This window comes from Lontra canadensis, unplaced genomic scaffold, assembly GCF_010015895.1.
Source record: "Lontra canadensis isolate GAN:19392208 unplaced genomic scaffold, GSC_riverotter_1.0 scaffold24, whole genome shotgun sequence".
Taxonomy (NCBI): Eukaryota; Metazoa; Chordata; class Mammalia; order Carnivora; family Mustelidae; genus Lontra; species Lontra canadensis.
Window position 1 is genome coordinate 21,436,111 of NW_022631018.1, and position 26,783 is coordinate 21,462,893.

Here is a 26,783-nt window from a genome sequence, read left to right on the forward strand (position 1 = left end):
TCTGTCAAATAAATAAATAAAATCTTTTAAAAATAAATAAATAAATAAATTACCTTCTTGTTTGAAGGCAATAATGTTTAGATTTACATATTAGGCGTGTTTGGTTTAGAATATAAATTAGTGATAGTTCCAAAATGCCAGCTCAGTCTTCTTATAAAAATATTTAGAATCAAATATGAATATAAGGTGAAAAAGTTTACTCCCAATTATTTTTAAACTCTGGGCTAAAGTCTCTCATCTTGAACAGAAATTTTCCTCACCTTGTGTCTACCTATTTTTTCTAGACTGCTGTCCTAGTTCTCTTTCTCTCTCTCTCCCTGTCAAACAAATGTTTTGAAAAAGTCTACATATTACTTCCTTTATTTCTTCATTTCCCCTCATCCTTTCAATCTGTACCAATTTGGGGTTCTGCCTCCATTATTGCACTGATACAGTTCTCACTAAAGTCACCCTGGCCTTCGTTTTTCTAAATCCAATGAGGATTTTTAATCTTCATTTTACTTTGTTGATCTTACCGTCCTTAAAGGAATTTATAAATCCTGATCAGAGTTAAAATGCAAACAAACAAAATTATTTAGGTAATTATTTTTACAAAGAACCTTGTTGATAAGGTCTTCAAAGAATAATCAGCAAAATGAAACTGGTGATACATCAGCCAGCTACATATGACTCCCTAAGATGGTATCTCATCACTTGACTTTGTATAAAAATATTCGAACAAGCTATCTTGAAGGTTCACCTAATCTGTCTATGACCCCACATGAGACTTAACAAAGTAAGTACTTGATATTATGCCAAGTAATTTTAGATTGTTTCATTTCACACATTGGAAAAGTTTAGTCTGAAAAGATATTTAGAAATAATAAACTTATTAAATACAATATTTAAAGATACTCATGTGTGAATTATGTGATTTAAAAGTCCTGCTGTGCTACCCAACCAGGTCATATTCACAGCTAAGTTTCTTAAATGGACAGAAGTGGTCTACAGCTGATGGAAGGGCTCAAAACATCCCACATTCTGCTGGAAGAATGTTTCTTTACCTTCCTGCTCTTATACACTCATGAGAGTCAAGGCCCCGGTTCAGTTCTAGCTTGATAGTAAGGAACTGCACCACTGGGAGCAGCTTCTTCCCAAAACTTTTTCTCCCCTTCGCAGCTGAGTAGGGTTTCTGATTTTACATTCAACTTTTGGCCTCTATAACATGGCAATTTGGTCTAACAGAGTATTGCATCTAGAATACAACTGATTCTATTTCTTTTCACCAGCTGAGTAATCTCAGACAGTGTATAACTTTTTGAAGATTCAGTTTACAGAGACGTTTCTGGGGATTAGAGAGTTATTGTTAGTTGAGTTAGGGAAAATACGGAGCATATCCCATATGATGGTCAGCCTCAGTTTTGTTCGAACTAGGCCAAAACTCAGACCTTGTTGAGAAGTTTATATGTGGATTACCTATCTGGACCAACATTTTCTTTCCTTGGTACAGTTAATTATCTACATTATTTTCATTTAAATTTTTTAAGTGGTGTAGGAAGATAATCTGTTCACTGTTTGGATTTTAACTATGGAACATTATTTGGAGTATTATTTTGGCCAGACATATGGCTATTTACAGTTTAAGATTATTCTGCAAAATGGCTGAATTTGGCATTTTAAAACTCCATGTCAGAGCAGTTCTAAATAGGGTAATTAACTGAAAGGCCTTGATTCGGACAGTGTGGTAAACAGGAATCTGCCTTTTCTAGTGTAGAAGTGCCTCATCTGTTAAATTACCCATGTTCTGAATCTGCGGTGACTTATTTTAATTTGGACTCAATTTATCCACTAACCTCTGGCCAGAGTTATACTGCTACCTTGCTAAGCCTCCTTGTTTGGGAGAAATTTGAGGAGTGGGCCATTTTAAGGCATCAGTAAAATGACAGCTTCTCAGGTTCACTTGGGACAGGACATAGCTGCCAGTCCCGTTCTTTGAGCTCAGACTCTACTACTGATCATGACTCAGGGTGCTATTTTCTTGTCCCAAATCTTTTTCAAGAGTAAAACAAGAGGAAATTGACTTAATTCAAAACAGGAGAAACTTTGATTAGACAAAGCAAAGATGATGAAACACTGGAAATAAGCTGTCAAGGGAGAATGTAAAGCCTCTGTCCAGTCAGCATTAGTAATAACTGAATAACCAACTTTCTTAAATAGTTAGAAACCTGCCTAGAATGGGAGTGGGTGATCTCTTAAGATTCTTTTTACCTCTGGACTTTGATATCCTAGTATTCTCAGCATGACTATGTACTATAACAATTAAAAATTTTTAAGAAAGAGCTAATGTGAGTATTTGTAGCTTGAGGCAATTTAAGAAAGCAAACTTCTTTTTTATTTAAGACAGGGTAGAATAATAAGAAACATTTCGGTACCCTGCAAGCCTTAGGGAAATATGCCTTGTGCAGTAAAGAACTTGTCCCCCAAATTATGGAAATGCTACATTGGTGATGATTTGTTTAGTGTGTTTGGGCCCAAGCCCTACAATTGGTGACTTGAAACAGATGTGTGGTGGTAGTACTCTTTGTACCCTGGAGGACTCTCTGTTCGGTGATGTGGTCTCTATGGGCTCATCAGCAAGTTGTCACCTGTCTGACTAGGCCTTACATGTAGCTCTGGGAGGCAGGGATTAGAGTGGCTTCAGAGAGGAGTAGGGAGACAAGGAAAGAGGATATATGGTAGTTGATCATTGTCTTTTCTTCTCCAAGCCTTGGGAATCCTGAAGGGAAGAATGGAATCCTCTAATCGTAGACAGTTTCTAAAAACCCAATTAGATTTTTATCCTTCAGTACTTCCTCAGCTTCGCATGAAGTATTTGACAACCTCATAAATTCTTCCCCAGTTGGTAAACAAATTTCTCCCCTGACATTACTGGGTTGTAAAACATTTAGTTTATTTTATTAAGGACATACTGTGTTAAGACACTAAGATACTAGGAATACAAAACTCAACAACACAAAGTCCCCAGAATGTCAAGTTTACATTCTGTACTCTAGAAAACACCCGCAGACTGTCATCTCGACTTGAGCTCGCCTTCCAGGAGCAGGACTACTCTTTGGCCCTAGCAACAGATGTTCTATACTAGTGGCCCATTGTGTCTCTAAGGTATTTATGGGAAAAGGGGCGTACCTAGATTTTCTGGTGAAGGGGTGATGTCTCTTGTCTTTCCAGCCACAGGTCCCTGTGATTTGATATCTGTCTTTAACTCTGTGTCCCTACTGAACGTGATATTTGAAATGATATTTTACAGATGAGCCTCCTCAGTGCTTTAAGCAGTGGTTGAAGAGATAATTAATTATATTTGAGGTCTGGTTAGAAAGTGTCATAGTCAAGACTACAGGACAAAACTTGGGATAGTACTTTTGAGAAATAGGTAGTATGTGCATTAAAGTCAACTCTGTTATGTATGTGTGTTTAATTACGTGTATACCTGTATTTAATTATCCTGTACATATCATTGGGATAAGTGTTTTCTAAGCTATAAAAAGGCATCTTCTTAGCAGTTATTACCTTAACTTTAATGAGCAACTAAATTACTCTAGATCTGCTTTAATTTAGTATGAAGAAGTGTATTAAATAAACCATATTACATTCTCAATTAGGGGGCTGTCACATTAAAGGAGAAAGGAAAATCTGCTTTCCATCAGGTATGTTAGAACACAAAGCAGATCTGTGTAGCTCTATGTTATCCTATAGTGTGTTAATCAGATACAAGGTGTGACGGAAGCCAGTTACAAAGAGTTTTCCTGATCGTGAACAGGCTCTGATAATAGGCTGGTTAAGGCTTCACGATGTTTCTGTGGTTAAGTAGTAAACAAAGCAATGTAGGACTTCAAAAAGGATGGCACATTCCATTTAAAACCAAACCATAAGTCTTTAATGACACTTTAGTTTTTATAGAAACTGAGTGCTTAAGATCATGTCAGGAGCTGAGAAAATAAAAAACAAAGCATGTGTACCTTCAAATACAAGACAAACTCAAGTCTCAAAGCAAGGACATCAGGGTACCCTTGTTGTAAAAAGAAGCATTTCAAAAATGAAGTAAAAAGTAACTATATTCCTGGAGTATTTCCACAATGGCTTGAGAAACTTTTATGACTTATCTTGGCTATGGTTGAGCTATGACATCCCTGAATTCCTGGTTATTTCCTGACAATGGGGCCAGGGGTAGTTTAAGAGAGGAGAGATTTTGGGGAGAGGGGTTAGAGAGAACAGATTTTAATTGCTATATGTTGAATTAATTAAATTTTTGATACTGGATATCCTTTTAGAGTTGCTATTTAATTTTTTGTGAGTATTTTTTATTAACATAGAATGCATTATTTGTTTCAGGGGGACAGGTCTGTGAGTCATCGGTCTCACACAATTTCACAGAGTTGCTATTTGATTTTTTAAAATAAACTCCTTAGACTGCCAGGATTCTTCAGTTTGGGGGATAAGTATCTCAGTAGCTTTATGAAATAATGGTATTAATCAGAGGTTTTTATTTATAGAATGTTAGAACTTGAGCAAATCTTAGATCCGTTTCATTTTAGAAATGAAGAATCTAAGACCAAAAGGAATAAAATACCTGGAGATAGTCGCTCATTTCTGTCAGTATCAGAGCGAAACACAGAACCCAGGCCTCCTACCTCCTAATCCAGTGTTCTTTGAAGTACACCTTACCATAGTATCGCTGACACCTGTAAATTCAGATTCTGAGACACCAAGAAACTGCCTGTACCAAGGCTGTTAAACTACGCTCACTAAGGACACACAAAGAAGAGAGCTGAGGCCAGGTCTTCCTGAGTGCTCATCCCTGGAGCATGATAAAGCTTGTACTGGTTTTTACTAAAATGGGAGAGAAAGGGGGGAAAAAAGAAAGGTGGGAGGAGGTCAGGGGAGAGACACACATAGAGAGCAAGGCTGGGGAAGAGTTACATGCAATAACGTTAACATGATTTGTTTGGGGAAAGTAGATCTTCATTTTGAGATCGTCTTTCTTACATTTTTAGTCTTAAAATAGTCTTTCTTTTCTAAGACAATAATAGTAGGTGGCAGTTGATTTACATTTAACATCAGTCCCCGAAATTTGTTTCAGAAACTTTGCCAAAATCTAAAATCCTTGGGACCACTGTCTTACCCAGCCTATTAATTTAGTACTAAATAGATTCTTGGTAGCCGTAAGGTAAAATATTTGATAGTCAAGGAACCTGGGACATAAAAATCAGTGTTTCAGAAATATAACGATGAAAAGCCGACATCACATATGAAAATAGTACTGTCGCATTTGATTTTCACTAATGTGTACTACAAAGGAAAAGGAGAAGTTAATTAGTTAAACCAATATTGTATTCCTCACAACATACTTCATTCCAAAATGCTTTATTTGGTAAACATTCAAGTACTTGAAGCTGTATTATCACAACCTAAAGCAAACTTTTATGGCACAAATACAGTATATTAATAATGTTTCATACTTAGATTCTAAATCTTAAAAATACTCATTTTAAAATATTTCTTAAAGTTAGCAATTACTTTTGGAATTAAGGAAGTCATTGAAAATCAATAGGATATATATATAGTATTAGTATTCTAGTTAGCTAACGGTATGGCTATTTTTCTACAATTTTCAGCTTTCTTTCGATAATGAAATAGTTTTACAGTTATAAATATTTTCAAATGGTCTTGTTGTAACTACCTGAGACTTTAAGGCCTTGATACTGGTTTGTCAAGGTTTATTTTCTTTGCTATGATCTATAACAAAAAGCCACAGGTACTTATTAAATCTTAAGGTTGCCTCCCATGAAACTCCCTGTTGTCATTGTAGTGGATTCACTGTAGTGGGGATCTATAATCTTTGGATCATTTGCAAAACATAATTTTCTATAGCCTGGATGATTATACAGCTTGGTATGGAATAACAGATTTTGTCTACTATTTCCTGAAGAAAAAACTGTTGTTTTCTGACCAGCTAAGCAGGCGGTCATAGTGCTTTCATTGTGATTCTGTAAACAGTAATGGGCACACGTTAATCATTATGTTAGTCATAGAAAATTAAACCTATAGTTTTATAGTACAAAAATACTTAAAATTAGAATAAAATTATTTTTTTAAAAGGGACAGTACAGTCTGCATCATTGCTACTATACTTTTTGGCCTTATAATGTTAAGATCTGTCTTGGTTCTATGAATTTACTCAATCATAAACTGATCCAAAAAAATGGTAAAAACTTTAAAAGAATTCAGATTGCATAAAAGTAGTCTAATTACATTAGTGCTAGATCTGTGCTAACTCCCTGCCTTGGAAAATCAGCTTCCCAAGACACTAACAAATCAAGCTTTAAGGCCAAAATTTAGCCACGGATGCTCACACTTTGTGTGTTTGGACTTCTGTCAGACGGTTAGATAGGCTGTGGAGAGATGGTCTCTTTTTAAATACTAAGCCTTCTATGTGTAGGTTCCTTAATAAGAACATTGCCATAAGCTTGAAGGGTGATAAGAAGGCTTACAATTGAACGGCATTTGTGAAGAAAATAGCATCTTCTTACACATTTTTACATGTACTTTTATTATTAGAGTATTAAAATCTTCTGAGAAGCATGTAAGTTACTAATGCCTAGAATAAGCATGATTTTTTTTCTTTGTGCAGAGCATTACTTACTAGGCTAAATACATTTTAGGGATATGTGATTTAAAGATTTTTTAATACTCTTTATTTTTCATTGATTTATTAGAAGAGAGAGAGCACTGGAGCACACACCAGCATGAGCAGGGAGGGGCCAGAAGCGGGGAGAGAGGGAAAGGGGAAGAATCCCCAGCAGATTCTGCACTGAGCATGAGCCAGACACGGGGGCTTGATCTCACAACCCTGGACTATGACCTGAACCGAAAGGAAGAGTCAGATGCTTAACTGACTGAGCCACCCAGGCACCCCAGTTTACTTTTAAACTTATACCTATTTCTGTAACATTTCACAGATAAAAGCAGCAAGTTTTACTCTCAGTGGAATAGCAAACCCCATCTTTTCTGTGTTTTGAGCACTTGACTAGGTTTTATCTCCTGTTCTTACACTAGGAATCCATATGCTTGAAACTAAATGATAATAAAGCAATCAAGTCATGTGTTTTTCTATCATCTTTCTTGACTACTTCTTCATTCAGATAATCAAATTTAAAATTTGTCTACCAAAATAAGTTTGTTTCATACCTCTTGCCAAGTGAAACAAGCTAGTATTCACAAAATAAACAATACATATCAAATTAGTTCCAGTATTTAATGTGGATTTAATAGGATTTCTGGTATTATAAGGTATCTTCTGGGTATAATAAGGCATAATATAAGGCATATTTTGGTGACCTGTAACTAGTTTATCTTTAAGGAAAAAAGCCAGTTAGTACAGAGAATTTCTTGCCCCAAATACCATTTACTTTTTGTTTATGCATTAATTTTTTTATCTTATGGATAATAAGCTCATTCTTTTCTTCTCTAAGTGTATGTGATCAGTTCTTTTTAAATTATCTAGCCACTTCTAATATGACAGTAATATATTTGTACAGCCAACTTTGCAGCTAACATACAACTGTGCCACTTAGAGAACCAAGAAGTATATTTGCAAAGGCATGAATTTTAAAGAGGTTCAAAATTAAATTTAGCATTTGGGCAAAATTATTTTAAAACTAATCACAGTGCTCATATTGCATAATTAGCACCACTTAGTATTTCATTTAGTTTTGGAAACCCAAAGTGAACCATTCAAATCTGTAGCCAGTGAAACTACTTGTAACATCTCTGTGCTGTTGCTTTTCTAACTCCCTCTTTCCCTTACACCCTCCCATGTGCGGCCAGGTCAGAGAGAACATGATTGAGAATACCGTGTGTTACAAAATAAACTTACCAGACCAGAAGCTACTTCCTCTCAAATCACTGCTTGGTCAACAGTTCAACACATTCGTAGAACCTTGGAGCTCAAAGTTGACCTTGGAGTCCATTTATTATATTCTCATTACTAAAGAATCCATTCCACAGTGACCCTGACAAACACTCATTGGTCCTCTGTTTAATTGCCTTTTCCATATTACTAACCCAGGGTTTACAATGCTGTAATAGCCACATTAGCTGTGTGCACTTAAGTTAATTCAGTGTCCTGGGCCTTGTTTTCTCATTTATAACATGATAATAATTATAGTAATTATTCAGGAAGCCATCAGTTCGATTAATTAACAGTAATGGCTAACATTAAGTGTTTTCAATATAGGTTTTCTAAATGCTTTATATGTATTATCTCATTTTATCAGAACAACTAATGTGTAATCAGTAAATGGAGGACTGTATTAATTATCATCATATCTGTTCATTGTAAGCGTACCAACAAGATGGGATTTGGATTTAGCATTTATTGTTTATATCTAAATTGTCAATTTCAAATATAGATTAAAACTGTAGCTGTAACTTGGAGTAAAAAAAAAAATTCCTTTGGGGCACCAGACTGGCTCAGTCAGTTAAGTGTCTGACTCTTGGTTTCAGCTCAGGTGGTGATCTCCTGGGTCCTGAGGTCTAGCCCCACCTTGGACTCCCAAGTCCTGAGCACGGAGTCTGCTTGAAAATTCTTTCCCTCTGCCCCTTCCCCACTCTCGCAGGCATGCATGCACACTTTCTTTCTCTAAAATCGATCTTTAAAAAAAAAAATCCAGTGATTTAAATACTGAAATTATAACAGTTGGATTAGTAAATGTTTATTATTTTTGAAGTAAAATGTAATAATGTTTATAACTGATCTTTTATACAATTAAATTTTAAATAATATATCAGGAAATAGCTTAATAGGACTGTTAATATTTAACTGTTAAAAAAGGAAAGCTTAGGGGCGCCTGGGTGGCTCAGTGGGTTAAAGCCTCTGCCTTCGGCTCAGGTCATGATCCCAGGGTCCTGAGATTGAGCCCCGCATCAGGCTCTCTGCTCAGCAGGGAGCCTGCTTCCCTTCCTCTCTCTCTCTGCCTGCCTCTCTGCCTACCTGTGATCTCTGTCAAGTAAATAAATAAAATCTTAAAAAAAAAAAGTTAATAATTTGGTAGCAAAACTGCCATCAGTAGTATCATAGCCAAAAAGGTTTTCTACTTTTCCCTCAGTTAAAGAGGGACATCTATCATAGTTTCAAAGATGTACAAGTTAGAACACACAGTCTGATAGCTGACACTGAGATTTATCGATCATGTGAAACTTACAAATTTAACAAGAAAAATTTGAACAAGATAATAATAATAGTTACATTCTAATAAAATTTTAGACTTATTCTTACACCCCAGAAATTCCTTCTCTGGTGATTTTTTTTTACTCTGAGCCTCAGCTTTGGATGAAAATTGCTCAGTATTTAAAATGTATCTTTGGTCCACCTGTTAATTATCATGTTCATCTTGACTATAGGAAGATAGTAGTACTGCCTGGCACCTTTTTAAGTCCTTTTTAGATGACTATAAACAAAAACGTTACAGATATGACAGAGAAATTTAAAACTAAGACCCTAGAGTTAGAGTGACAAGAAGTACCTTGAAATCTTTTGTTTAAATCTATGCCATCAGTGGTACTGTCCATTAATTGTTCGGTGGCTATACTAGTCAGAAGTAGCCACAATCTGTGGCAGAAATCAAGAGCTAGATCGGTTCAGCTGTAGCAAACAGTAACTTGCTGAAAAGTCCTTCAGAAACGTTCACCAAGGGCATTCTGTGTGAACAGGTATGAGAAAGACAGCAGTAAAGCAGTCGCAGTCAAAAGTTGCTCCTCAGGAGTTCATGATTGGAGGAAGGAATAGACAATCAAAGAAGTAATTATGACTAAGTAAGAATGTTTTTTGGGCGCCTGGGTGGCTCAGTGGGTTAAGCCTCTGCCTTAAGCTTGGGTCATGGTCTCAGGGTCCTGGGATCAAGCCCTGTGTCGGGCTCTCTGCTCTGCAGGGAGCCTGCTTCCCCCCCGCCCCCCGGCCTGCCTCTCTGCCTACTTGTAATCTCTGTCAAACAAATAAATCTTTTTTTAAAAGAAGATAATGTTAATTTGTCCTTATTCTATTTGCTTAGAATTTAATTTAATATAAAATTAAATTCTCTTTGTTTTCCCTGGTAAACCATTTCAGTAGTTAGGAGACATACCTTTCTTTCTTACTGAAAAGTGTTTATCTCAGAGAAGATGTAGTGAAAGACGTCATTTTAGTGCTTAAGCACCTATCATTACTGCCACCAGTGATTATAGCCGCAGATTTCTTTGAGAGCCAAAGTCTGATTGCACACCTAAATTCTAGTAGTAGAGAATTTGTGAAGTTTAAACTTTTAGATTTTGCCATTAGCAATTAGTAATTCAAACAGATGTCTTTAATATATGTAGTTAATTGGTTTTATTGATTATTGTATATATTAATTCTGACAGGTATTTTAATGTTCCCTTTGACCCAAACAAAGAGCCTCCAAATTAGTACTATTATCTGAGGGCCAAGGTAGTTCCTTTATAAGCTTACATAATACTACCTGACTATTTGTTTTCAATAGGAATATGATGAAGAATGGGCTAAGAAAATTCAGAGTGAAAAGTTTCGCTGGCATAACTCTCAGTGGCTGGAGATGGTAGAGAGCCGCCAGCTGGATGAGAGTGAGCAGTACTTGTATGGTGATGATCGCATTGAACCGTACATCCATGAAGGGGATATTCTTGAAAGACCTGACCTCTTCTATAACTCAGGTAAGGTGATAACCAAAGCAAAATTAAATAGTTTGTTTGCCATAAGTAGGGATTTTGGTCGACCAGCCTTGCTCGTTCCCAAGCTTTGGAAGCACTTCTTGTAGTATGTAAGTGGAATTCTGCAAATAATTTTAGAAGTACCATCCATATACACCGTGCAAACCTGTTAACTCACCTTTTTTTCCAACTTAGTCTTTGATGTGATCTCCATAAAAAAATGTTGTACCCAGGAACATTACTCTTAGTTTATTACTTTCTTTTTTTTTTTTTTTTTTCAGCGTTCCAAGATTCATTGTTTACGCACCACACCCAGTGCTCCATGCAATACGTGCCCTCCTTAATACCCACCACCAGGCTCACCCACCCCCCCAACCCAGTTTATTACTTTCTAGACTGTATAACTTAAAATGACATCCTCAGGGTTTTCATTTTTACTCTATTTGGGATTTATTTAAATGTATAACTTAGGGGTGCCTGGGTGGCTCAGTGGGTTAAAGCCTCTGCCTTCGGCTCAGGTCATGATCCCAGGGTCCTGGGATTGAGTCCCATATCAGGCTCTCTACTCAGCAGGGGGCCTGTTCCCTCCCCCCCTCCCCCCGTCTCTCTCTGCCTGCCTCTCTGCCTACTTGTGATCTCTGTCAAATAAATAAAAACCTTTTTTAAAAAAATGTATAACTTAACTAATTTATGTTTTGTTTTCCAATGTATTTCATTTTACCATGGTTTTGCTTTCATTTTGAACTAGTTAACTCTACTTGGTTGGGAAGATTTAGACACTTAAACCTTTTTCCTTCTAACTCTGCTAGTGTTTTTAGGGTAAAACTTAATTTTTATATAAATCATACTTATATTATAACTGTTGATTCTGCCATACTGCCTTTTCCAAGGATGATCTTGGCACAAAGATTTGGTAAATTTCTACATATTCTGGCTGTCAAAGTGTTGCGCTGTTGCCAATACTAATATTACTTCATTGAACTCATTTAGTTGCAAGGAAGAAAAGGATTTCTTTCTTTTTTTTTTTTTTTTTAAGATTTTATTTATTTAGTTGACAGAGAGGAACACAGCTAGAGAGGGAACACAAGCAGAGGGCTCGATCCCAGGACCCTGGGATCATGACCTGAGCCGAAGGCAGACACTTAATGACTGAGCCACCCAGGCGCCCCAAGAAAAGGATTTCTAATTAAGATCTGTAGCAGGTTGGATATGAAAAGCATTAAAATATTATGTCTCAATTAATGGCTTTTTCCCCCTGCTATGTATTCATCACACTTTATTTTTATAATTTTGTGTTGTGCAAATTGCCCATAAATACTATATTATTTTTATACTTGATATAGATACTAGAACCTTGGAAAATTGATAACTTTACTTTAAAAATTAAATTAATTTCTTCCAAACTGAACTTTACAGTAGTTATGAAATACTGCCTTGTGTTTCAAACCAGATGGAGTAGATCATTAATTTTAGCCAACCAGAGTGCCTTAGTTCAGTAATGGCAAGCAGCTGTTCCTTACATATTCAGATATTCATGAAGTAAAATGATGTAAAATATATATGATATGAATTTTTTTGTCAACCGGAATCAGAATTCTGTGGAATCAAGTTTCTTGCTTTGAAGATTGATGGCTGCTTTTCAGTGTGAATCAATTACTAGTTTCCAAAACCGAATAAAACTTTTTTTTTTAAAGATTTTATTTATTTATTTGACAGACAGAGATCACAAGTAGACAGCGAGGCAGGCAGAGAGAGAGAGGGAAGCAGGCTCCCTGCTGAGCAGAGAGCCCGATGTGGGACTCGATCCCAGGACCCTGAGATCATGACCTGAGCCGAAGGCAGTGGCTTAACCCACTGAGCCACCCAGGCGCCCCCGAATAAAACTTTTAACCATCTCACTGTTCAACTTTGTTGTTTTAATATGATTAGAACTTCAGAACAAATTTCTAAAAACTTATACTACATTCCCAAAATTAATTCACATAGGTTAACCTCTTAAAATGAAAATCATAAATATTTTTCTGAGATATTTTATAATTAAAATGTACAACTTATGCTTTTGTGAGAGATCTGAATTATATATATTTTTATATATCAAAATTTAGAAGCAACCACAGCTGATGGGAAAATAAATAAATTCAAGCATTTGAGGAGTAGAATATAATAATTAGATATCCTTATTTTTTTTAATCCCTGTAGACTGATGATATGGTAGACATTTAACAGTGGAGGTTACATTGCTGTGAGTTTAATAAAGATAAAGGTCTCATATCAAGCCATCTATATTATTTTAGTTTATTAGTTATTTTCCCTAGTTCGTGTTCCATGAATAATTCAACTGAATGAATCTGTGGTACCTCTTGATGCGTATCATGAAACCTAGATAACAGCAGCCTCTTGTCTTTCACTGTGTGCAGTTGCATCTTCAGAAACACCAGAGAAATTTGTAAAACTGCAGATTTGTTTGAACACTTGAGCCATCTTATTCAAGTCCCTGGTATGCATGAAACTATAGGCTGCCTCTGATGAAAGCAGCCATAGTAGCTTTTCAGCTACAGAGGTGAAGTTAAGTGGCCCGTGATTCCCTGGGTCTTATCTTTTATGTTCAAATGAAATAGCATTTGTTGCTGCTACTCATCAGTACTGCCCTCTATATTTTCAAACTGTTAAATATGTGAAAATACATGTTTCTCTCTTCTTTTTATTCTTAAAAAGGATCTTAGTATTGTCACAAGAAAATAGGAATCTACCATCTCCTTTAGTTATGGTATTTTTTTCCTTAAAGTCTAAAATTATTGTGAATGTAGTCACTGAGTAATTTCCTATTCCATCGTAAAAATGATGCTGTTTGCTTTAACACATTTACCCATAGAGGAAGTATAATTTATAAAGCTGTCTTACCACTACATATTTCTAAATGACTTTTTTGTTGTTTTTTCATCAACTTGCTGAATCTTATTCTTAGCATTTAATATGTTAATATATTTCTGGAATATGAAGCTTACAATGTGTGTTTCTGTCTCAGGATTATTGTAAAACCATAGTTTTTGGGGCACCTGGGTGGCTCAGTGGGTTAAGCCTCTGCCTTCGGCTCAGGTCATGATCTTAGGGTCTTGGGATCGAGCCCCACATAAGGCTTTCTGCTCAGCGGGGAGCCTACTTCCTCTTCTCTCTCTGCCTGACTCTCTGCCTACTTGTGATCTCTCTGTGTCAAATAAATAAATAAAATCTTTAAAAAAAAAATAGTTTTCGTTTACCTGTATGTTTCTGTGATATGTCTTATAAGGTGTAGTTTGGTAAGTTTTGATTTTTCTATTTTAGCAATTTCTTTTTCTCACTTTCTTCATTATTGATATCTGTTTTCTCCCAGACAGTCACAATTTCACTTTTGACTCATTCACTAAAAAGCCCAATATTATATTTTCATTTGACTTTAAGAAATAAAGATTATTTCAGTAACAATGTATATAAGAAGATACTGAGTTATTTTACCTTTTTTTTAAGATTTTATTTATTTATTTGACATGCAGAGAGAGAGCACAAGTAGGCAGAGAGGCAGGCAGAGAGAGAGAGAGAGGGGGGAGGAAGCAGGCTCCCCACTGAGCAGAGAGCCCGACACAGGGCTCAAATTCAGGACCCTGGGATCATGACCTGAGCCGAAGGCAGAGGCTTTAACCCACTGAGCCACCCAGGCGCCCCTATTTTACTTTTATTCACAATCTCTATAAGCCAGTTTTTTACTGGGTTGCAAAAATCAGAAGGTTGATAAATTACCTGTGCTCACAATAAATTTGCTTTGGTTTCCTTCTTGCCCCAGTACATACCCCATTTTACTCATAGTCATATTTATCATCATTACCGGGAGCACCTCAAAAAGGTGTGTGGTATAGCTGTGGTCTAAGAGGCTTCATATAATTTAGGAACCAAAAAGTTTATAATGCTGTACAGCTTACAAAGGGCTCTGGTGTATATCATCTCTGTCTTCTGTTTGTTCTCTGGTAGTTTAAGTGTTCCATGAAATTCTTTGGTTCCTTGTCGCTATCAAGGTTAGAGTAGGAGCTTCGGAAGAACACTCTTAGGTTTAGCTGATTTTGTAATCAGGAATATATGATTCCTTTTTATTACTTCTATAAAAGAATTAATTTTGGATGCAGAATGCTAAGAAACAAATAGGTAATTCCAAAGAAGTCAAGGCATTTGAGTCGAGGATTTTATCTAAGATGTAATTTCACTTTTATTCCCCATTCTTTCACTTTTATTCCTCATTCTAGTAAAGAAAGATTGCCCATACAGCAGAGCTGCCTAAATTTTGTCAAGACATTATAAAGGACACAGTAGAAGCTATAATTTACTGAATGAATTGCTGTGCTCTCAGATTATTAAAAATTAATTCAGAAGTATAAATTTACTTTTTCTTACATTATGTCAGGTTTATTATATTATCCTAATTGTACTCTAGGTATATAAAATTGCTGGCTGAATCTTTAAACTTCCACATTTTTAGTTGGATCTCTATTTGATGAGCTTCTAGTTTGTAGTTCTCTGTATTTCCTTTATCCTTTTGCTACTCATTTTTCCCTGGGAAATGAGAGCTCCAAATCAAAATGAAGATGTTGAGAAATTGACAACAGTTTTTCATTTAATTTCTTCTTAATCTGGTTTACTTCATTAGGTCATGTTTCATATGTAAACTTTTAAAATACAATTCATGTGTCTTTTTATTTGGTGTATTTATTTTCGGGGTATCAGAATCTTCTATACTACTAGCATGCTGAATATCTTTGTATTCACTTTCAAAGTGTGATAAATATTTTATTTTGGCATGTTACTTAGTTGTGTTCCTCTGAAATTCACAGATTCCTTAAAACTTGACCTTTAATTATTTGGTTTTAATTTAACAGAGGAACTTACTGATGTTTTTGGTCTTAACCTTGTTAATTTTAGCCAAACTCCTGTAAGAAGTCTTCAATCCATGTAAAATATTATTGCAACTGCTTAACTCAATCTGTTGTGTCTTGGCATTTCCCATAATTTCATTTTTTGTAACCTTTTTTGTTTAGCTGGTCTTTTGATTTATTAATTTTTTGAGAACATGGAAACTGGACTAAATATTAGATACTTTTAAGCTACCTCTTAAATATTTAAAATTTACTAAAGTAATAAGAGAAATACCAAAGATACTCATTAGCAATTCAACAATTATATAATAATACAAATCTTTAGTATATGATATGTAACAAAAAAGTGGTACAGGGGTCGTTTGGAAATACAAATCACCTTACTTAGTCACTTGCCAACACTATTACTTAATTTTATCATTCACTTGATTTGCAATAACTTTGCTCCTCAAATAGATTTTGTCATTAATTGCTACTGGTCTTTCAAGACTCAAATCAATTATGCCTCTGCCTCCCTCCTCCCCAAGTAAGATTTTCTAACCCCTACAGAGCACAGCAATCTCTTTACACCTTCCTCTCCCTGCAGCACTCATTCATTACTTATATCCATTCCTGCTGTATGTCATTTATTAAATAAATGTATTATTTTATTGCATCTTAAGTGTTTGCCTTATGTCTCACTTAATCTAAAATTCTTGAAAACAGAAATTATGTATTGGGACTTTTTGTAGTTCCCCTAGAACCTAACAGAGTATTTTATGCATGTGGTAGATGTAAATGACCATCTGGTGACTAAATAATTTGCTTCCTGTGCCAACTTTATAAACAATGTTGTATGACCTCGCCCACACTTATCTATAGGTCACTTAACAACCCAGAATACTTTCAGAAAAGGAAACTTCGAAAGGCCTGCCAGCTTTCCAAGTAATTATTACAAAAGCCACATACGGAAATACATTTCTTTTATGCCTCAGTCAGCCCAGAAACCATCACTTAGAGCTTTTTGCCTCAAATTCTTTTCTTATTCTTAACTGATTCATAATTCTATCAATAATAGGTTATCTGGTTTCTTAGATTAGAGTAAATAAGAAAGTAGTATCATTCTAAAATAAGCAGGAAGCAATAATGAAGACTTAGATAAAGAAAAAGGAGTACTTTATAAACAAAGAAAAAACTTCTTCAAAAGCATAGTGGTGTAGAGCAAATTAGCATAGGTAGTCCAATAAATCTAATAACTCAGGGCATGACCAAAAAGTAATTGAAACTTATAATGAAGATTAAATCATCAAGGAGTAATATATTATGTTCATTATACTTTTTAAAAACACAGAGAATATAAAATATATTTACAAACATTTCTAACCCAAGTTTGCTTATGTGTTTTAAGGTTGGCACTGAAAGTGTCGAGCAGTGCTTACTTAGAAATTAACTCACTTGAAATACCTAATTTTTTAATTATGCTACACAAATGAAGCTGTCTGGGTGTGAAATTACTCACGCCATGCTGTTTACTGTCTCGTTGTCTTTGTGCATCCTGGTTTCTTAGCGGGGACCATCCTTACTATCACATACTACTTCACCTCACCCCTTATCTTTTCTCTGTTTTTATACAAGACCATAAGTCCCTTGGAGGCAGAGATTGTCTTATTTATCTCCATGCTAGTGTAGTGCTACCACATAGTAGTAGGTGCTTGATAAGTGTTCAGTTGTTTTGCTGCGTTTTTGTGAAGGCTTAAGTATGTATTGTCTTATCTTGGTCCCAGAGAGAGTAGCATGTCGTGCTAACATTTCTCTTTCCAGATTAAATATACAGATTATTTTCTGTTGTGTTGCTTCTTAGCATTATTTCCTTCTTATTCCCTACCAATAAGTTTCACTAGTTAACCAATTTTCCTTCTTTCTAGATGGATTAATTGCCTCTGAAGGAGCCATAAGTCCAGACTTCTTCAATGATTATCACCTTCAAAATGGAGATGTAGTTGGGCAGCATTCATTTCCTGGCAGGTAAATAATAGTCTTCCAAGAAAAATCTAATATATGGTGTTTCCCTTGTTTTTGAAAAATTAGAATTCTCTTCACTCCCCCATTTCTGTTTTCATTAAAGAGGAAAAAAAAATCCTCAACATTTTCAAGAACATGCTTGTTTGATATTAAATTACTTATGGAGTCACATTTTTTATATTTAAAAAATGAAGATTGCAGATCTGAAAAAAAAAATGCTTCATCACTTTGGAAATACAGGCTGTCCATTGAAATACACAGTTCTTTTGCCAAATTAATGAACTCACATTGTTTCCTAAGTGCTTTCCAAAGCCAGTAAAATATAAGAACACAATACATGTATTTTAATAATTACTCAGACATCACTGCTTTTAAAAGTTGACACTTTGATTCAATTGGAGACTATTCTTCCCTGCGTGGGATTCAAATAAAATATTTAAAGGAAAAAAAAATATGGCATGCCAGCCTCATTCTACAATTATAATGACGTTTCTCCCAGCAGATATTCCACTCCACTACTGGTGTCATAGATTTTTAAAATTTTATCAGAAAGTGTGCACAGTATTTTCCTCTTTATATCACTCTTAGAGGTGTAATATTTTCGATGTAGTCTGACTGTTGAAATTTCGCATTACACTGGTTCAGTGAATGGGTGGAGACTAGTTGCCCTTTGGACCATTTTTTTCTTTAAAAAAAATTGTGACCAATATGTTATAATTCTTAATGATCACTTATAATAAGCCATTTTAATCCAATAATTATTGTAGACAATATTGATCATCTGTCATGCATAGTCTGTTTTATGAATATTCTTCATTTATTGCCACCTGCACAGCAGTGTTTTAAAGCAAGTATTATTGCAGCCATTTTACAAATGAAGAACTCTAGTCTCTAATAATTTAAATTTAAATAACCAACTCACATGAATAGGGTGGGAGAGAAGAGAGGAGAAGGGAGTTGGGGGAAATTAGAAGGGGAGGTGAACCATGAGAGACTATGGACTCTGAAAAACAATCTAAGGGTTTTGAAGGGGCGGGGGTGGGAGGTTGGGGGAACCAGGTGGTGGGTATTGGAGAGGGCACGGATTGCATGGAGCACTGGGTGTGGTGCAAAAACAATGAATAGTTACGCTGAAAATAAATTTTAAAAATTAAAAAAATTTACAATAAAATAAAATTATGCTAAAAAAAAAAAAGTTTGAACTCCGGTCTGTATGTCCCCAAAGCTTAGGTTCTTTCTAATATAAAATAATGCCTAATTTGGAAGGAAACATCACATACAGTAGTGGACTTTTAAGTGTTTCTGTTTTTTTTTTTTTTTTATCACAGCTCACATAAAGCAATACGTTTCATATTGCAACCTAGTGCAAGCACAAAGATATGCTATATATATGTTTATGTATTTGTTTATATACATACATATCTATACATATAAGTAAAACAAAAAAATTGTTAAATGGTAATTATTCTTATTACCTGTAATGCACAAATATATATTGTTTTATCCTATTCTGTTTCATCTTTGAAATACAGATTGCAGCCTACCAATTTCAGAGTTCGTTGATGGTTGTGACCCAAAGTTTAAAAGCATGTTGAAAACGTAGGAGTAGTACATGAAATGCAGTATAACCTCATATATAGTTCCGTATTCTTTAGTGGACTCAGGATTCTTTAGTGGACTTTAAATAAATAATAACACTTTGGAAATAGTTTCATTGGTGTACTGGATTGTGACAGTAAGAAACTCCTTGCCTCAGGACATAAAAGTTAAACATGGTTAAATATCAGAAAGCATATGGCTTTTGATTGCTTCTGATGTTTCTGTCTATATTAGCTATAATTATTTAAATAGAGGCTCTGTTTTAATCATTGTAACTACTATACTCCATCATGTGACAATTCACTGTAAAAATGTTTTCTGAAACATAATTGGAAAAGGAAGAAATGATTTGGGTGTATAATCCTAATTATTTATATTGAAATTTTTGCTGAGAGCATTACGAGATCAATTATTGTGCCATTTATGTTTCACTGTAAACAAAAACATTATTTTGGTATCTCCTGCAGATCTTGCCAATCTAAAGAAAGCAGACTGATACTAATCATGCATTACTAATTTCAGAAAGACTTGCCTTCATTTTTTAATATAATTACATGATTAAGAACCTGAACACTTTCATTAAAATTGAATATTCAAAGCAGTGGACTTATGAGCTCAATTCAGCAAAGTTTCATTTCTGGTTTTCAAAAATGGTCATTTTATAAAACAATAAAAGTGTTTTAAGAAATATAGGTACCCAGTAAAATGTAAATTATACATTGTGTCCAAAGGTTTCAGGATTTTATTCCCCAGTTCTGTTAATAACTTTTTTTAAAAAAAGACTTTGGGAAAGCCTCTTACCTTGTACTTTCAGTTGCTTCGCAAGGAAAAAAGTATTTCAGTAGCTTCTTTTACATCATAAAAGATACATCACAGTAATGTTTGGCTTAAAGGATTAGCCACAAAACATACTGTAGACTATTTTGTCAACTCAAAGGAGTGAAATACTTATAATCATTTTGATTTGAGAATTGTTTGACCTGTAAAAAAAAAAAAAAAAAACTTCCCCTGAGAAAGTTTTGTCTTTCATCTCTTGTCTTTTGTAATTTTTCAGGCCTTAAATCACATAACTGTATCATTTTCTCTTTTTATTTCCAGAAGAAATAATTTACAATGAATTTCCTCAGTTTTTTGTAGGTAACAGATCAAATAACAAGGGACTGTAAATTGTATCAGCAGAGACACAGAGAAAGTATACAGTATAGCCAAAGACTCATGATTGCTTTTTGCTACATTTTGTTTTATTGACCTACTCTGGAATCATTTACTCTTTCTTTTATTCAGTCATTTTTGGTTAGTTAGGATTCTCTTTTAATAGGATTTCTCTGCTCTTCTTTGATAGTAACAAACCATGGATCTTAACTCTGGCTTACTTTTTAATTCTGCAAAGATTTAAGTATTTTAAATTGCTACATAATTATTCACATATTTGGCATAATCATTTTGCTGTATACTGTCCCAGATGTGAAATTTTAAACTAATGGCTACCTTTTAGCTTCTGATATCCAATAGGTAAATTTAAAGCCAATTAGACCAAATAACATTGCCTTAAAATACTACTTTTGAAACTGTTTACTTTAACAGAATAGGAATATTTTAAACAAAATAGGAGTATTTTTTGAGAAATGTGAACAGAGGGTATTGGACTCTTGTTCTTCATCTCCTTTGGAAAGATGAAAATATGCAGACTTCATGGGCAGCATGAAAAATTGGAGTTAACTATGAAATTTCTAAGTATAATGTCTTGATTGAATTCTGAATATTGAAAACACTGTTCTTTAAATACTTGTAAAAAGTGGAAATGTTACCTATTTTGAGGGTTTTTTTCCTTTAAATCAGGGAAGTTGTCCAGATAACTTAAAAATTTTTCCCTGTTCTTTATCATATGTCTTTGATAAATAAGCACTGTCAAGTTAAAGAATGTAAAGAATACATTAAAAATTAATGTATAAATGTGAATTTTTATCTTTACCATTGTTTTTAATGATTTGAGAATGTGAAATGATATGACAGTGCCAAGTGGCGTGCTCTCCAGCCAGTACTCACGGCTTCTCTGTCCTTGTGGTTTTTTAACATATTAGTTCCAGTGGATTCATGTAAAGTAGATGATCCCACGTTCCTGAAAAGTAAAAAATAAATTTCTAATTTGTATGATTAGAGAGGTTTTTTTAATTGGTCAAAGAAAAATTCTTCACTTTATTCCTAAAATGACAAAGTTTAGTAATAGCACAAATCTGTTAAAATGGGGACACTAAGCCAAATTTAGAGAATTGCTTAAACCACTTAAATTGGTATTTTTTTCTTAAAAATCTAAGTCAGGGAATCCTTCTTAATCTGAATGCCTACACTTTTGCAATAAACCAAGGCAGTTTAATTGGAAACAGTGAAAATTTTAAACTAATCTATCCTATTCTGTAGGGGAGACTGGATGTTTGATAAAATAGATACTGGCAGTTGGACAGCAAATCCTGGTTTTAGACATGTGTCACTATCAGTTTGAACCTCTTGGCGCCAGAATTTCCCGACATTTAGAGGTGATGCAAAATACATTAGGGCTCCAAGGCATTAGCTATAGAGTTGCCAATCCCAGAGGGTTAGATGTAAATCTCCTCCCCACCAACCACCCCCCCAAAAAAATCTGAATTGGTGTTAGAAAGTAAAGTGGAACTTACTATTAAAGCTAATTAAAAATAATAGGAGTAGGACTTGCTTTTTTTCCTCTTATATACAATATATCCGCACCATATTTTTGGACCATTTTTTTATTATAACTCTTACTTTTCAAGACTAACAAGAACCTCATGTTGAGTATTTTTAAACTGCTTCCAGCTTTTACAAATCAGTTTTTGTTGCAGTAAAAATGGTCCATTTTTCTTTTATAGGAATCCAATTTTCATAAACTGGGAAAAAAATTGCAGAGACTGCTTAGGTTTCCTTGGGGCTTTGAAAAATATTTTTCAGAGGGCCTGGAGTTCTTCTTTGTGGTTGGCACAGTGATGTCATTTACTGACCATTTCACTGGAGTCAAAGATGAAATAGATGTTTGCATTATCTGAGCCATCTGATTCTTACACTTTCGTTTTCTGTGTTTTAGATAGCTTTCCTCTTTCTTTCCCTTCCTGAGAATACTTTGACATTAACTATTCTGTCCATTGTATACATTATATATTATATATACACACTTTTTAGTCCATTCTTTCTAATTTATTTTTTCAAACATTTAAATCACAGTTGAAATGGTAGTAACACTTTTTAAAATCATCCTGAGTAGAACTAACAGATTAATATATAAAGAAAATCTTTTATCCAAATTTTTAAATGTGTAATTTTTCCTGAGACAAGGATTCTACATGTCAAAATTAGACTTATTTCTTTAGCTTTCAGGCCACTTTAGTTATATTCAGCTATTTAGTCAGTTTTTTCATTTGAAAAAAGTAACCCCAAAATTACATACTCTGTCTAGATGCCATTGTGTAATGTTTACAGAACTACATATTATTCTTAGAACTGTATGTTAGGAGACTATTTCAAAGCAGTTATTCAAAGGAGAAATCAAATTATTGTCTTTCGTACAACCCTTAATTTGGCAAGTCAAGAAGTTCTTTTATATTGAGAGAAATGTACATATGCCTATAAAATCCCCTCTTTGATAATTCTGTATCAATTTTAATTGATAACCCATACTCTTCTATTCTAATAAAGTTTTAGTGACCTTCATTACTGAGTAAGTAGTACAGAAACTATATGGAATGATCAAAAGAAAATGAAAAGAACTTCCTAGAAATAGTTCCTTTGAATGACATTGAGACCAGCCATTTGTTCAGCAGCATTTTAAGAACGTATGAATTGGTATGGTATTACTTAAAGGATGAAATCCTTTACAGATAGTCATTCACTAAAATACTGCTGTATTTAGTGTGCTATTAAATCAAAAATTATTTAGGGGCACCTGGGTGGCTCAGTGGGTTAATCCTCTGCTTTTGGCTCAGGTCATAATCTTGAGGTCCTGGGATCGGCCCCATCAGGCTCTCTGCTCAGCAGGGAGCCTGCTTCCCCTTCTCTCTCTGCCTGCCTCTCTGCCTACTTGCCATCTTTCTCTCTGTGTCAAATAAATAAATAAGATCTTTAAAAAAATTATCATAGTTATTTATTTATTTTCCTATCGATTTTTCCAAGAGGAGAAAATTCATGAGAAGCCTTTTTAAAAAACTCCCAGCTTTAGTCATTTTTTTCAGACATGATGGTTGCAAAATAAAGCAGCGGGATTCCATTTTCACCTATCAATTGCCAAAATTTCTTTAATACTAATACCCACCCTAGGAGCAAAGAAGTACTCTGATATACCTCTATGGGTATTTAAATGGGTAAAATCTTTGTGGAATGTATTTGGTAATAGAAAAAAAGATCCTTATATATATGTTTAAAAAAAAAAAAAATTAAAAAAAAAAAAAAAAAAAAAAAGATGAAAACAAGATCCTTACCTTGTTCCTTTCCTATAACTCTGTAATTTCATTTCTAATGACTTATCCTTAATGAAGTTATTAGACATAACACTAGATAGGTAAACTATTAAAAAATAAGTGGTCATGTGCCAAAGTGTATAGGTCACTGAGTGTAGTAAATGTAGTGTACCCTTATCTAATTGTGGAGTAAATGTTATTTTTAGCACCTGCTTTTGTGCCACATGATTTTTTTCAGATTATATTACACCAGTGTTCTGATTTAAGAACATAAATATGAAGGCCAAAATAGGTAAAAATAAATATATTTAACAATAGGTAATCACTTTACATTAAACTCTCCACTTTTTAAAGAACTGATCAGAGATCTTTTAATTTGGTTTTTCCTTTTTGAAAATTCTTTTTAAAAATGTTATTCACCCATAATGTTTTGATAGCACAAAGTGAATATAGCACTGCCACATCTCTGATTTCTAGTAATGAAAGTCGGCAGTAAGTTTGGAGTATTTGGTCATTCCATTTATATTCATTTGCATGTATTAAAACATTATGACAAGAGATTTGTTTGTTTAATCTTAATATGTAAACATATTTTCATTTTAAGATAAGCCTATTACTAAAGAATGTATAATATTAAAAGACAAAAACTTACTGGATGCTTTATATATGCAAGGCACAATTGTATATCTTATTGACTCTCTGTTCTTGGCATACACATTTGCATAGGTCCCTAATATTTATTCTTGGCTGTATCTAGTTTGGGTTATTTGCAAGAGTTACTTCTTAGTTTAAATGCAATTTTGTGAAGTCATGATTAAAACACTTAGAGTAGAACTTCTGTATAGAAGCTGATGGAGTTGGGTAACCAACAATATTCTATTTACTTTGAAAAGTTGCTCTGTTTCGGGGTATATGATTTGGTCTAAAAATACCTAGATCTGTGCAAATTTTTATTATAATTGTATTGTTATCCAAATAGCATTGTTCTTATTATATGTAAACATGTATTTCAAGCCTAGTAATTAGTGCTATAATTATAATATAATAATAATAATTCTAAATTCTCCCTCCCTTCATCAATATTAACAAATCAGAAATACCTGGTGAGGGGTGCCTGGGTGGCTCAGTGAGTTAAAGCCTCTGCCTTCAGCTCAGGTCATGATCCCAGGGTCCTGGGATGGAGCCCCACATCATTGGGCTCTCTGCTCAGTGGGGAGCCTGCTTCCCCCGTCTCTCTGCCTGCCTCTCTGCCTACTTGTGATCTCTGTCAAATAAATAAATAAAATCTTAAAAAATATATATGGTGAAATTTTTAAAGATCAATAGAACCACTTATAAGAAATAATACCATGTGACAGGTAAAATTTTATCTAAGGTAATGAAATTTTACTTTTAAACTTGTGGTATGGTGAGAACAGGAGATTAACACAGTTGTGATGAGAAAATTAAACCAATGCAAGTAAGTTATTTTTACACTGTGAGACTCTTGCTATAACAATTCTTACATTAAATTGCATTTTTCTTTCTAAATACTCATAGCAATTCTGCCAGTTATTTTTTACTTCAGAAGATGGAATGTCATAGGAGGAACCTTCTAAAGGTTTCAAGAAATAAGATGTTTAAGGTGTTTTGTTTTTGTTTTTGTTTTGCTTTTTTTGGCCTAAGTCAAAGTATACAAAGACTAATAACTTGAATTTGGTTAGCATTTACATTCTCGTGTATTTCATTTAATTGTCAGTAGTGTGTGAGGGAAAGAATAGTATCATCCCTAGTTTAACAAATGTAGAAAGGAAGACTTAGAGATTTTTAAGGAACTAGTCCAAAACCAGATAGCTAATAAGGAAGCCTTTACTGTTACACCATTATGACCTCCAAAAGGCAAGCAGATTTATTAGTCTGACGGTGAACTGTGCTTTAGCGTATCTTAGAGTAAATGTTACTAAAATGCAGAGTAAGATATGTAATCTTTGTTACACAGCATGACATTGTTTACCTACTTTAATTCATATGACGTTGTTTATTACAAATTGGTGCTTCAGATTGCTTGGAGGCAAGTTGTTAAAAATATATTAACACATTAACTGATTAATTCACTACTATTAAATTGTCTTAGGTACTTAGCTCATTAGGTTCTCCACAGAATAATCCAGTCCTATAAAAAAAGAGGATGAAATGAGTAAAATAATCTCAGTCTATGAAGGTTAATATCTCATGCAAATCATTCATTTCGCCAATTAACCAATGTAAATGTTCAGATACATGATGCTGTTGTTTTATGCCTATACACGAATCCTCAGATATTAGTATTACTTGTCTTATTTATTTAGACATTTTATAGAGACAGCTTCTTTCTAACCTTTAACAAAGGCAAGGAAATTTGGTTCTGCTACTTGGACACTAATGATTTGCATTTCCCAAGGAGAATTGAATTAGGTTTTATTAGTAAATTGGGCCCATAACTTTTAAGGCCAGATTTTATTAGATTATCACACATCAGCATTAGCAAATTGTAAACGTTACTGTAATACAAGCCAAAATTCGAGGCTTAGAATCCTGGAAACTTGGGAAGATGTTTTATCCTAGAGAAATTATACTCCTGACTTGGAAAAATATTTTAAGTGATTTACTTTCCTTTGGAAATTTAGAAGCAAGAGAAGTTGGCAACAAAACTACCCTCGTTAAGTTTCTGGTAATTTTCAGTCTGGTGTAGAGCAGAGTTTTAGAGGCATACATGTTAGCTGTATATAAAGTACAAAGATGCTCCCAAAGACACCCAAATTTATTGTCACTTTATTATGACTTTTATTTAGATGAAATTCAGCATAACTGAGTCTATAAATTAAAAAAAAAAAGTAATCTATGACTACATCCTATAAAAATGTTAACACATCAATTATGGTGTAGCTTTGTACTAGAAGAAATGACATGGGAGTTAATGCAGTCATGACTGGGAAGTTAATTATATCACCACCTTTTAAGAGTGATTATCTAGTGTTAAAGTTTATACATTTTTTATATGTATTAATCACATTTTTGTTGACTCTAGAGTTATATAAAAATTCGTTGTAAATTTAAGTGGAAAGAAAGT

The 26,783-nt window shown here is 34.2% G+C and overlaps 1 protein-coding gene across 2 annotated transcripts in view; it reads left to right on the forward strand.

The window, feature by feature from the left end:
• The window catches only part of KIFAP3 (kinesin associated protein 3), a 184,874-nt gene that overhangs the window by 138,061 nt on the left and 20,030 nt on the right, over window positions 1–26,783 (forward strand). For both annotated transcript variants that reach the window (XM_032863012.1, XM_032863013.1), the window contains 2 exons: window positions 10,551–10,740; window positions 17,540–17,639. In XM_032863012.1, the coding sequence (XP_032718903.1) occupies window positions 10,551–10,740; window positions 17,540–17,639 (290 nt within the window). The remainder of the gene's footprint in view (window positions 1–10,550; window positions 10,741–17,539; window positions 17,640–26,783) is intronic.